Source organism: Varroa jacobsoni, unplaced genomic scaffold (genome assembly GCF_002532875.2).
Source record: "Varroa jacobsoni isolate VJ856 unplaced genomic scaffold, vjacob_1.0 scaffold_1071, whole genome shotgun sequence".
NCBI lineage: Eukaryota > Metazoa > Arthropoda > Arachnida > Mesostigmata > Varroidae > Varroa > Varroa jacobsoni.
Window position 1 is genome coordinate 80802 of NW_019213973.1, and position 13205 is coordinate 94006.

The following is a 13205-nucleotide window of genomic DNA, read 5'->3' on the forward strand; positions in this document are numbered from 1 at the left end:
TTAAAAACAACAATAGCTAATTATGATGTACTGCGACCAGTGAATGGTAACTAAACACTGACTATCAACATTGCGTAGCTTCCGCTCAAAAGAAGACCACCATGGCGTAGCCATTGTTTTACCGAAATCCCTCCCTGACGCTCCCATCAACGCTGTGTTCAGTATGAAATTTCGTATCCAATGATAGAACAAGCACATGCACACGTTGCCAGCACGTAAACGCGCACATCCTGACCTATACGCACACTTACAGAGCGATAGATACACGGTTATAATCGTAGAGTCAGAGCAGCGAAAACCACAAATGTGATTCGCTTTCTGCAGCGTCGTCTGCGCGTCACGTGGTGGCCGATTATGCTGATGATTCTACAGTTGTTACGGCGGCAATGGCAGCAACGAAGATGGGGCCATGCAAGCATCTGCAGTTGCAGGGAAGACTGAAAGTGGAGCCAACACCTTTTTGGAAAAGAAATCGAAGAAGTATTGCTCACTAGCAGGCGTTCCACAGGTCGCCGATAGACTGTCAGGTCACATTAGTAGAATCGTTGTACCCTCCGCCGTCTGCTGTTGTTTCAGCCGCAAGTGTTCTTGCAAATGCCTTCAGTACGTAATTTCTAGCGGACTGCCTGATGCGAACTTCCCTTAGTGGTGGTCCTATCTAGACGCTTCTCGTTTATGACCAACCCCTCTCTGAATCCGTAGACAGGTCCCAGTTGATTCGAGTCGATTCAACTGCTTTGCGGGTCGAATGCAAAGGAACACGGCCGACTTGAGCATCATCTGACGTGAAGTTGGACTGGAAATCGTTCGTGAGAGAAGTGATGATAGGGAGTAAGTCGCACGATCGATTGCAACTCTTCCATTGTTAATGCCATGGCTCCTGTATGCACTATTAGAAACATCGATATGTAATCACAATTTGTCGCTGCTGCGCCGGCAGCTGTTCTTGTTGAAGGTGATGCGCGTCGGGCACCTGAAAGACAACAACAAGAAGAGGCCAATTGAAAAAGCCTACTGCTTTTATATGTTTATTAAGAACTAGACACGTGCACGTGCAGCAAACGACAAAAGAGGCCATAATGCAGCGATTGTGTTTTGTCATTGTCAGAAGAACGATCGAAACCGCTTTCTGCACGCTAAGCTACCTACCATTTTCCAGGCGATTCAAATGAATTGATGTATATCGACAACGTCTGCCTCCTAATAACACACACACGTTAATGCGTATCTCTGTAACGTGCACTTGGACTGATGCTCAGGGACGGCCACTCTACGCACTCGATTTTGTTATGCGCCCGCCATCCAACGTCTACTCTTTCGGACTAAACATGACCGTGGGTCATCCGTTAGACAAAGCCAATGACACTACTTCCCTTTTGTGCTCGACCGGTAGACGTTAGACGATACGCTGTGTTAGCACCGTTTCGTCAGGATCGTCTCGTAAGATCTATAGATTACAGTATCAGGTACATCGTTGGCAGCGAAAAAAAATAGCCGACATACCGGTCAGATCTTGCACCGGCTGAAGGCTACATTGCGTTGATGTTAACTGGTAGTTGCCGACACATTGGTGGGGTTCGAGGCGTCACTTTTCACCCTAGCAGGTTTAGCCCAGGACGTAGCTGCTTCTTGATGAAGATGGCACAAGAGCTAACAACCGCAGTTGTCTTTTCACTGGCTGAAACGTCTGAAGGCCGCTGTTCAACATCTCGATCAAGTGTTTATATCGATACATCACGAGCTGCGGATGTCTGCTTCCAAATCACATATGTGCGAATAGGAACCAATTCAATGAAATCATCTTCTTCGCAGTATACAGTGCCGTATCGGCTTCAAAAGAAAAGTTAGACGACACATGTCAAGTTCCTTTTCCCGACATCTTTGATTGGTAAGGGCAGAAAATTGTTTCTAATTGTTTCGGCTTAGTCTGAGTCGTTGTTGGTCCAGCGACAGCAACCTTTTCCATGGCGTTCGTATTGGCTGTTCCTCTATTTAAATTTGTAAAGTTTCGTTATAAAAAATTCGATCGTTCACGATGCTTGAGTGAAACTGAAGGTCCCCACCGGCCGACCAAAACGAACTAAACTATCCCGGCGTCGATTAGCTCGTTTACTGTTACAGAGATTGGATCCGCGACAATCAAAGCAAGGAGAAAAGACCTCGTCCAGGTGTCGAAAGGTCTGTCCGAGAACAAAAACATACTGCATCTATCAGCATTGTCATCGCCGTCGCCGTCGCCGTCGCCGTCGCCAATGCTGCTGTCTGTTGTCACGGTTTAAAGACGACCAGTACGGTACGACGGACACTCATCAACGCTACCACCACAGCATTTTCAACCGTTGTCTGTTTATGTATCTTATGTATACGCGCATATTAAGTCTTGCCTGTACCAGTAATGGCTCTACGAGACATATAGTCAGTCAAACGAAAAGAGGATTGCGATCGCGGTAGCATCGGCATCATGAAGTCTTCCTCTGTCAAACAGATAAAAAAATACACCGAGGTGTATAACAGCTGCTCCAGGCCAGGAGTATGCCACAGCATATAGATTTATATGGATATATATATTGTATCATTCATACACAATAGACTAGACTAACGAACAGCGTCATCGGATTCCAAGTGATCGAGGTGGAACAAACAAGAAGATAGCCAATATCATAACTTGTGCGGTCGAACGAATTATAATAGGCGATCAATAGCGAACTTCAGCGCAGGATATTAGTTCTATTATGTACACAAATAAATAAATATATGTATATACATACACACGAAGAAGTGATCTGACCCAAGAGTTTACAGGAATGAGATGGGAAGCCGGGCGGGCTGCAGTGGTTTGTGACCGGGCTAAACCCATATTGAAATGAGATTTTTTTTGCCCAAAGTAGCAGGGCTGGTTTATCTGTTAAGAGTTGCCAGTCACTATTTGTGCAACAAGAGAACAGAACGAGAGCTTTGCCATCGTGGACATGTCTTGCTGAATAAACCAGTTTCTGCTTACGGCTTAGGGCAGGTTCGTTATATCATGCATATATGGTTAATTTGGAATGTCGCGACATTTACTCATAGTAATCTCGAACTTCGCTTTCCTTTGAGGGCCTGCAATTCGTATATCAGCCAATCAGATGGAATGGCGGGGTGGTCAAGGAGGCAAAAGGCGTAAAAAAATAGATTTTATATATCGTTTACTATGATTTAAATAAGCTGGCCATCTGACGTAACGGCGACGTTACAATGGGACAAATTATAAGATATTTTCACCATGACACGGTTTGTGGGACGTTTGCTATTCGGGCAACTGTAGCAAACATTGGCCGTTACTTCACAAGGGCGGCAAGAACCTGGCAGACATATGGTCACGTCGTCTTTGTCTGTACGTTAATGGGCCTATTCATTTACTAAATCATCGTCATGTTTGTCAATTTATAACTGCATGTACCCGTACACGAAGCGATCTGCACGACTGCGGAGTGGAACCCGTTTATCAGCACTGTGGTTGGTATAATTGAATAATTATCATTTTAGCTGCGTAAATAAAACTAAAACATAGTAAAATTACGCCCTCGGACGTACATACAGACGGGCGGACAGACGGCTGGTTCAATCTTTTCCGCATCGTCGTTATCGAGCACATACATTAGCAGCATCGTATCTCTCTGTGCTTAACTTATTATATGCTGTTTATAGCTCGGAGTTAATCTAGTTGACGTAGAATTAGGTAATGTCTATTCGGATTCAACTATACGCCCGATTAAACGTGGAAATTCTTTGTTTATTTAGATCTGGGGCGTACGTTTTTTTGAGATTCGTCTTTGAGCCACGGTCCACTCACAACTACCTAATAACGCTATCGACCTCACACGCGCTGATTACTGTCGTCTGGGTGAATTGGCATCGACAGCAGCAGTAACGCTGATGCTGCGTGTATCAGTTTTGTATAGCCTTAATTTAATAACGTCAAATGGGGTCCGTTTGCCGTTGCTTTCCTCCTCCTAACGCGAGAACAAATAAGGAAGACACTTTGCCATCGTTAAGGAAAGTTCTACAGCCGCAACGATTCTTGCGGTATCATGTCGTTACGATTTGTATTGGCGCACAATAGCTACTGCAGGGATGATTGCGAGCTTCATCAATCGACCAATGTCACCTTGAATCTTAAGCCGAAGAAAAATAAAAACGCAGGCAGCGGATGTCAAGCCGACATTGACCTAACAATGATAAACGCCGGCCAGAAAGCTCCAGCTGTACTATTTAAGCTGGGCTGAATTACTATCATTATTGATCTACGGGTGGTCCAAGAGGGACAAAGACTATCTGTTCTGGTATTAGGTTGTAGCCTAGGTTGAACCGCCGTGCCTGAACGAATAGAGCCATTGGCGCGTCGGTGTATCCCAAAAATACCAGCACCGTCAGCAGCAGAAAAGTCGTTGGCTCCCGTCAGCTTTAAGCACCGATCATCATCACTGAACAATGAAAGAATATTCGTATGTAGTAGTGTGGTTCAACGGTATCCTGCACCCTCATGACTGTGCCTGCACCGACGCCCTCACCGTCTGTTCTTGTGTGGCTAACCACCTGCTATGGTCTAGGAAAACATGACGATGATTGATGCTAACTGTTTGCGCGTTTGCTCGGCTGTTTAGCAATGTTTCTGCTCATAGTATAGCAGAACCGGCCTTGTCTCAGCTCTATCCCAAGCAGACAGATCTATTGACTACCGACGAGATTCGTCCACTGACTATGTTGAGCGGTTATGGATGACAATGGACGCACCTTGAGCCTGCAGCAGTCAGTCCTCGCAGCGGACAAAAACGCAGTCATTTAACAAAAGTTACTTCATTCGTTGGATAGAAAATACCAGCAAAAACGACAATAGCCGATAAAATCATGCAGAAACAGTAGTAGAAATTACCGATAGACGAAAGACGGCCCGAACAAACCACCAATGCAGAGCGCGTATACCATATTAGCACTTCCTAACGGTGCCATCGGTAACGTCGACTTAGTAGTTGCCACATGATAGAGTTAGAAAAATTTCCATCTATAAGCTCCATTCCCTATGTGCCAATTTAATAGGTACAGATTTAGTTTGAGTTTAGTAATTACGTAAGCTCGTACCACAAATAAGCGGTGGATTTTCGTTATTTGGCATGAAAAATAATTGTGGTGGCTACGAAAGCGCTCCACCGGCTACCGAGAATAGAGGTGATATAAAATTACGGTACGTTGGCCGAGTGTGGTCATCCAGGAACCAGGCGGCATTTTCGAACGGCCAAAAAAGTTTACATCGTTTTATAATGGTGTACAGATTGTCTTGCGTGCTAGATTATTCGTTTTCATGATATCAATATTATTGCTATTATATTGGAGCTTTATTTGGAAGATACCTTACTGGCGATTTGCCTCGGGGTTGATTTCTTCCAGACGTCTCGCAACATTCAAGCAAATTCGAATAGCTAGCTAGCTATCTTGGGTTTTGCTCCTGATGGTTATACTATTAAAGGCTTCCATACTAGGAGCTAACTGTGGGGTAGCTATTGTGAAAAACACTGTTTTCTATATATGGGAACAATGGAGAAGCTCTTCACCTCATGAAGTGTGGGGTCGGTGGGGAAACATATGAAATCCTGTCACTCTGCACATACATTTTGTATAAACTAAACGAACACAGCATCACAATGCATTAAAACAGAAAATTATTATCATAATAAAATCAGTAAAAGCTACTAGAACTGACACTATACCAATTGGTTTTGTATGTACCTACGTATGAGAGTCAGTCGCACGTGGGCGATATCGTTAAAATAAACAGATATACAGCCATAGTTATACATACGAGACACAAAACTGGGGCGCACTTTGAGTTCGGGCACTGCATTACTACTGCTTGCCGCCGCAAGCGATTGTACCCGGATACCTCGACCCGAGGGTCGGTTGAACAAACAAACAAAAAAACGGTTGACTCGTTACAGGGACGCACCTGACACTAGTCGCGGCTCCGCCCGGGATGGCTGCGCGATGACATCGTGGAAGAAGAAAATTAAACTGCGCTTCGGGCGCCATTCGGGTGATGTATCTCCGCCAACAACACTTATCGATGACTTGCCACCGCCATTTGCGCGGTCAATGTCGCTGCGCCATCCAGGCTACGCGACCCGTGATGGCGATCTTCGGCCCGACTCGATTTTGTTATTCGACGATCAGAGAATACCGACATTGCGACGGACGTGGTCATTCAGACAGGCCGTGACACACAAGGGCCAACAGGCCGGTCCGACGTCGTCGCCTCATCCGGGCTGTAACTCGTACCAGAAGCCAGTGATCTTTCACGGCAACTATACCGGTACGGGGACCGTGCCAGAATGTCCTCCGTCGCCGACGAAACCGGCGTTTTTCAGCCGCTTATTTCGCTTCTCGTTGCGCGACAAGCAGAAGAAGGGCGTACTTCCGCCGAGTGTCGCGCATGTCGATGTGATCCGGACAGGCGACCCTGAACGGCACGAATGTAATAGCCGCGACGGTGGCCATAGCCATGGGAACAGCCGATTTAGCGGTTGTGGAGGGGCCCATGATGACACAAATGGGCCTGGTGGCAGCGCCGGCGGCGGTGGATTCTCCGCCGCTGAACAGCAGTTGTCCCAGTGGCCGTCTGTGCAATCTGACATCGTCGCGATGAACGACGGAGTTTCGACGGGCTTCATTTCGCAGTGGGCTTCCGTGCCAACTGATATGACATCGGCGGCGCCTGCTGTTGTCAAGGGTCAACCTCAACATCTTCCTGCCTCGCCGGAGTGGTCTTCGGTAGACAACGAGATCGATGACGAAGATGACAAGGATGTTGTGGTCATACGCCGATGCACAACTTTACCTAGCTTCCGGATACGCAGCCGCTCCGATATCAGCTGTCCATCATCGCGCGCAGGGCTGGAGCAAGACTCGCTCGAATCGAATTCAAGCTTGCCATTATTTTTGAAGGAGGGTCACATTGGCCATAATCACCACCAGCATTCCATGTCGGGACTACAGCAAGTTGATCAACATGCTGCTAGGCAGAAGCAGAGCAAACGGAAATCCCGCGAAGTTCTGCAGGACGAGTTTAAGTACGTTCTCCTTAATGGAACGTACCCTCCACTGAAACCTCAAATAGATGAAATGAAACCACGAAAACCGCATGGACTTATTGTGGATAATCCATCAAATGCGCCAGTTCAACTCATTGAAAGTCCATGCTCAGACGACTCAGCTGTTGGCGATCTCTCACCAGTCAACCATTTATTGAACGCTCCAGAGGCTTCAAATGACAAATTCACGGTCGATTCGACGATCTTCGAAACCATCGGGATTAAGGCCGGCACTAGCGGCACGCCGAATAACGCAAATAACAGCAGTGGTGCCATTAACAGTAATAGTATTTGTTCCAACGTAAAACCTGCGGCGCTGCGAAAACTGATCGGACCCACAATCGAGCTAGAAGATCCAAAGACGACAAGGCGACGCTTTGAGTCTCGACTGCCAAATAGCTGCAGGCCTGCTTCGGTTTCACCAGTAAGGGATCCCGCGGTAATTCGTCGCGTGAAGAAAAATACTGTTGCCAGGCCAGTTTCGTATACTCCAGGGCTAGCCTTCATGCAGAGGGCCTCTACAGATCTGACGAGACCGCTTTTATATTCGTCCACCGCCGAGCGTGCCTCCAGTGCGGAAGCATTGGTTGGAGATCATTCCAAAATGGATCTTGCGGCCGAAAAAAATACACAAGCCCGCCAGAAACGATCTGAGCCTACCAGAAAATTTGGCTCAATGCAGGATGTTCATTCGCGACCGATAACCCCATCTGCGGGAAAGCCGAATTCACAGACTGGAATATTTGCTTGTAGCGAGAGCAGAGCAGTAGAATCGACAAACGAATGGCGGAACCGTATAACAAACTCTGCAAATCTGAGTGAGCAGTGCGCCGATGAACGCACAATCTCTAGACAGTCAAGCCTCTCCGACGAAGTTGACTCAGGAACCTTCATTCGGAAGAAACCCGTTCCATTGCAAAGGAGCGAGACGTTCACAAAGGAGGACTCCACGGCGCCCGTCGAGGAACTGCCTGTGGTTGATTCCTCAGTTAGTGGAAATAGCGATGTCAGTGGCAAGGTGAAAGATCTGCAACGTGATCAGCCCGTAAGAAAGTCACTACGAAGGGAGCTCAGAAAACCGAGTGAAGTTGCCAAAGTTAAGGAGCTTAATAATATCACTACTATTAATCCTAATAATAACATTAACAGCAGCAGCAGTGGCAAAGATATCATTAAGGATGAAGGAGCTCAATGTGGTTCGAGTGCGGGCCGTAACAGCTCATCGGCGATCACCAAATATACAAGGAAGTCGAAGACTAAACAGATTTTTTCACCAGTGAAGTTGGATCCTCCAAGTCCAACAGGTCCTTTAATCTCAAAAAATGTTATAGCCTGCAAGGAGTCGCCGCACAAATCATCGAAACTACCAATGCCCGGCAGCTTCGTCAGGGGTACAACTCAAAACTCATCACGCCGTCAAATAACCCTTCCAATCGAACGGCAGACAAGTATTGAGTCGACAGGTCGTTCTGCAGGGTCAATCGCTGGGTCGCCCGAAACGCCCGAGGACGGCCCTCCTAAAGTGTCAAATTCGAGCTCAACAAAGGAGCTGATTAGTCCAAGTACACCGAAAGGTAGTCGGTCACGTATTGCGGCACCCTCGAAGATTGCCCGAGCGGGACGCTCGAAAAACAGTGGTCTTCGCTTGATTGCGAAGTCTCCTGCAGTTGAATCGGTCGGCCAGCAATCGCCGTCGGTCATAGAAGACGCTAGTGAGTTCAATCGAACGTTTGATATCATCGCGACTTCCCAGCCGCCCTATCTTGTCGAGAGTGTTTCCCGAGTCGCCGAAGAAGCCCGACAGCAGATACGATCCGCAATGAACGGTGTAGCTAACCCACCGTCGGTTTCGCCTTCTAAGGATACACTGAAAAGCACTAAAACGACGACAATCACCATAACAGCAACGACTAGCACAGCAACGGTGACTAACGTAGCGGATTGTACCCCTCCCAACACAAACTGCCCAACAAGTGAGAGCTCACCTTGCGACGTCAATGGTAAGCTATTAATATATAAATAGTATATAGGTATGTCATCATATTTTTTTTATTGAAGATTCTGTGGGAGGGAGCGAACCCAAGAAGACGTTTAGGCTTCTGTTTGACGGCTAGCGTAGAGAAAAAAAAAAAAAATAGGAAAACTATTCTTTATTCCGGTGTTTGTTCATACCACTATTTCAGCTGTATCAAGCTTACATTAGCATAAGTAGCAGGACAGCATTAGAGCAGAACACGTAAGTAGAATAGGGCGCCGGATCAGAACACTCGCTGGACCCGATTCGACACCAGATGTTGCACCTGGGTTCTAAATTTGCACCGGTACTTAGCTGAAGCTTCCGGCCTTACACCGTCCAGATGCAAAAGAAAATCCATTTTGCCGCTTACACACTCCACAAAAAGTCGATTTCGATCAAAAATGTAGTCTCTATAATGTCCCACTTCAGTATTATTATTTTTATTTGTTCTATAATAAATTTTGTTCGGAACATGCTACTTCATTTATTGCAATGTAGGAAAATAGAATCTTGAGTTAGATTAATTACAAAACTACAAACGCAACATTCTCGAGTAGTCGGCAGGCAAGCTACCATATAAACTATACGAAAATTTATAATTTTTGCGCCGTCGCCAATGGAAATTGGCACAGGCAAGTAACTGGCTTGTTACCTAGATAGACATGGCAGGCCGTACGTGCTGTCGACTGCAGAGAAATAGCCTATTGCTAGGTCAAGCAGCCTATTGAGACCTGAACAACGAAAAACGTCATTAGCACTTGCCGTCATCTAATCAATTGTCTTAGCTAGACAATTCGTAGAACCGCCTACTCCACTGGCGTTCATTTCAGTTGTTTCAATCCAGCTTTTTTAATTAATCAGACCTATTTGATGCTCTCTGTCCTATGCACGAGACACGAGTCGTTAATCGTGCTCGCTATAACACGAGCGGTGAAAATGTACTGCTAGTCTATTAGCTACAAACCAAACCCACGTCCTGTTCGCTCTCACAGTCGATCAGCCTCATCAGGAACGGGTCTAAGCGATAACTCACGGCGTTCGGTGCATCCAATTTAATAGGTTGAGTTTGTGATACATATAAACGTATATATATATATATATACGTAAGTTGGCTGTACCGGGCGGACACTGCCGTTCGCTGTACTGACTCTACGATGGGATCAACGGTAGCAAAGAAAGCAACGGCTATTTTAACACTTCGATACCTGTCTCGCCCATTGGCACTCGCTATGGTACTATGCTGCTGCTGCGTCTCCTTCGCATCTGCTTTTTCAGTTAGTAGTCGGATGTTTGTCACAAGTCCGACGTACCGCGACGACGTTGCTGTTTACTTCTTTTACGTAAAGCAGAACAATGCCATGCGATGAGGCCAGTCGGCCTGACCTAGTTCGCCGCTCGCCTATCGTCCCCCAGGAGGAAAACTTGAACATGGATTGTCTAATGGGGTAACTGGCGCTCTATCTATCTGCCTATTTTGTACCTACAATTACTCTTTGAGATGATATTGCTGGGGGTAGTGGTAATAGCTTCGAGTACTATTAGAAACCGGTAATAGCCGTTAGGTGCGGTGACAACGAAAGTGATAACGGGGTCACTCTGGGCGAGTTATCCTGACGCTGCTGCCCTTGCGGGGTCGCTGCATGGAGTTTGTTATACAGGACCGAGTCACTACATTAGTATAACGTATTGTCTGAGAACAATTTGTTGAAGCAGAATTATAGATTTCTGTTTTGCTTTGTCGAGACTGAGCCGGTATGGCAGAGCAACTCCGTCCGTATATCTGCCCGGCGACTTTTACGATGGCTCCACACCATCAGAGAGACGAATCCGCGTTCGTCACTTGGGGAGCTACCATTTTCTACTTTCTATATATGTATATATAAAGTCGTTAACGTTTTTAATTGTGATGATCCGCACTTTAGGCAGGTAGGAGACAACCCTTATAAATATGTTAGTTACGGTATAGAGATAATTACGTTCGGCGACACGAACAAAGTAGATATCTACAATTAACATATGAGTCGCGTATAAGTGCAATTTCTTATTCTTAAGTAATTTTGAGCGGGGGTGTCTACCCCCTTCAGTGAAATCCGATGATACTAACGGCGATTCGTTGCGCCAAACAAACCTGTGTACGAGTTCGTGGCAATAGAACACGTAATCTACATTACTAACTAAATTTAACCGCATATAATGTCGACTGGTTTGAGGCGACTAAATTGGCTATGGGCCAAATAGAATTCATTGAATGCAGTACATTCCTTCAATAATTATTTTAACATGTTCACATCCATTTGATGTATATTGAGCTATGAACATTAGACAGCCGACGACAAAGGTGCACACAGCGTGTCCTGAAGTGGGTCAACTGCGAGCTCCGACAAGAACCCGCTTTGACAGAAGAACGATAAACATAATGTCTACGCCAAAACGGCGGTTCTTTGTAGCTGGCGTAATATTAAATGTATTTCCATGTGACACGCACGCGGTCCGCGTCAAAACATCAAAAATAACAACAGGATCGGACACCTTCAAGATGATAAAACGAGACCTAACCGCCCCAGACGTTCAGCTATCTAGCGGATTTCCCGTCAACCAGTCGTCCGATCAAGCGACGTGCAACCGACGCTCATGCCGGACGATGAAGCGGCCAATCAAATATAAAGCGAACGGGCCACATACAACCCGCAAGAGGCGATTTGAATATTTTTCACACGCAACAGACGAACAAGCGGAAAAAAGAAACAAACTATTACAAACAGTACTATAGCTCAATAACAAAAGTATATATATCTATATATATGTACATACATATATATATATATATATATATATATGATACATAGGGAAGAAGAGGAAATAAAATAGATGATGACCTAATCTGCATTCCCGTTAAATTTTATCATTAAAGCGCGATCATTCGGTACGGAAGGGATAGTAATTCGAATAGGTTGACCCCCTTTACTTCAAGTAGCTCTTGCCTGAGATTTATTGATTTGTATTACTTATGCTATAACACACAATAACAATGGCATGACGAAGCTTTCAATGGACGCACCTTGTGGACGGAAGTACGAGCGTGCGAGAACTGGCTTAAATCAAGTTGTTTTTGACAAGTGAGGTCTAGATTTTCCTTTCCGGGTCGACGCTTGGTCTAGAGCGTTGTGCAGCTGCTCAATTTTGTTCAATTTCAAATATTCTGGGTCAGATCTGTCACTTAATCTAATTAGTTCTGATTACAGCAGTGCCATTTAACCTACGGAAGTAATTCTTTCAATTTCTATATAATTTTTTTTGTGCCTCTAAAGCTTTCTAGACATTGAGTAGTTTGGGCATTCGCAGCTTCTAATACGCCCAAGTTGTAGTGCGTTCGTATTGTGCGATTTTAAATCTTCAGTTCTCCGCTTATGAGATCAAATTTTCAGAGCCTCGTTTTATTTCTGCTGTTTACAACAGTTCGTTGCTGCTATAAGAACGATTTGGAGGGTCTTGAAAGGGCCAGGTAGCTGTATCAGTAGTTCCTGCCCTCTCTAAACTATTTACCCAAAAGCCGTGCCGTGTAGTCGTTGAAAGACTGCTGCTCCGTATTTGACTGACATTCAGTTGGTGACAGACGATGCTGAAAAATAGGATTTTTGGACTCCGACCCCCTGCATCAGCTGTGCCGGCGCCAAAATAAATGACAGCCTTATCTTAAAATGGTATTGAGATAATTACTTCATTATCGATCACTATTATCTTACGATTTCACTAGCGAACACTGCTCTTGATAGCGTTTTGGACGCGCTCTAGCCCCTCCTTCCTCTCAGTCCCTCGCTCTGTGTCTCTCTTTCCCTATATATGGCAGACATATGGCATCTAGGTGTGTAGCACTCATCTAACATGAGTTATTACTCTGTACTCGCGATATTATACTTAAATTTATATGATACTTACTAAGGATTGCTTTGCACCGTGCCAAAGGCCGCTGCAAACGTAACGCCCTAGCAGTTACAGACAAAAAAATGTTTTTATGATTTGTCTATTACTTACCTCGAAAATTTTGCATAGAATATGCTCGTTTTATT

General features: G+C 45.4%; 1 protein-coding gene across 2 annotated transcripts in view; it reads left to right on the top strand.

Moving 5' to 3' along the window:
* The first annotated feature begins 5960 nt into the window (after positions 1–5960).
* The window catches only part of LOC111266318 (uncharacterized), a 52513-nt gene continuing 45268 nt past the window's right edge, over positions 5961–13205 (top strand). For both annotated transcript variants that reach the window (XR_002684025.2, XM_022843725.2), the window contains exon 1: positions 5961–9121. Coding sequence is in view for 1 of the 2 variants with exons in the window: in XM_022843725.2 (XP_022699460.1) it covers positions 6019–9121 (3103 nt within the window). In the remaining variant the exon portion in view is untranslated. The remainder of the gene's footprint in view (positions 9122–13205) is intronic.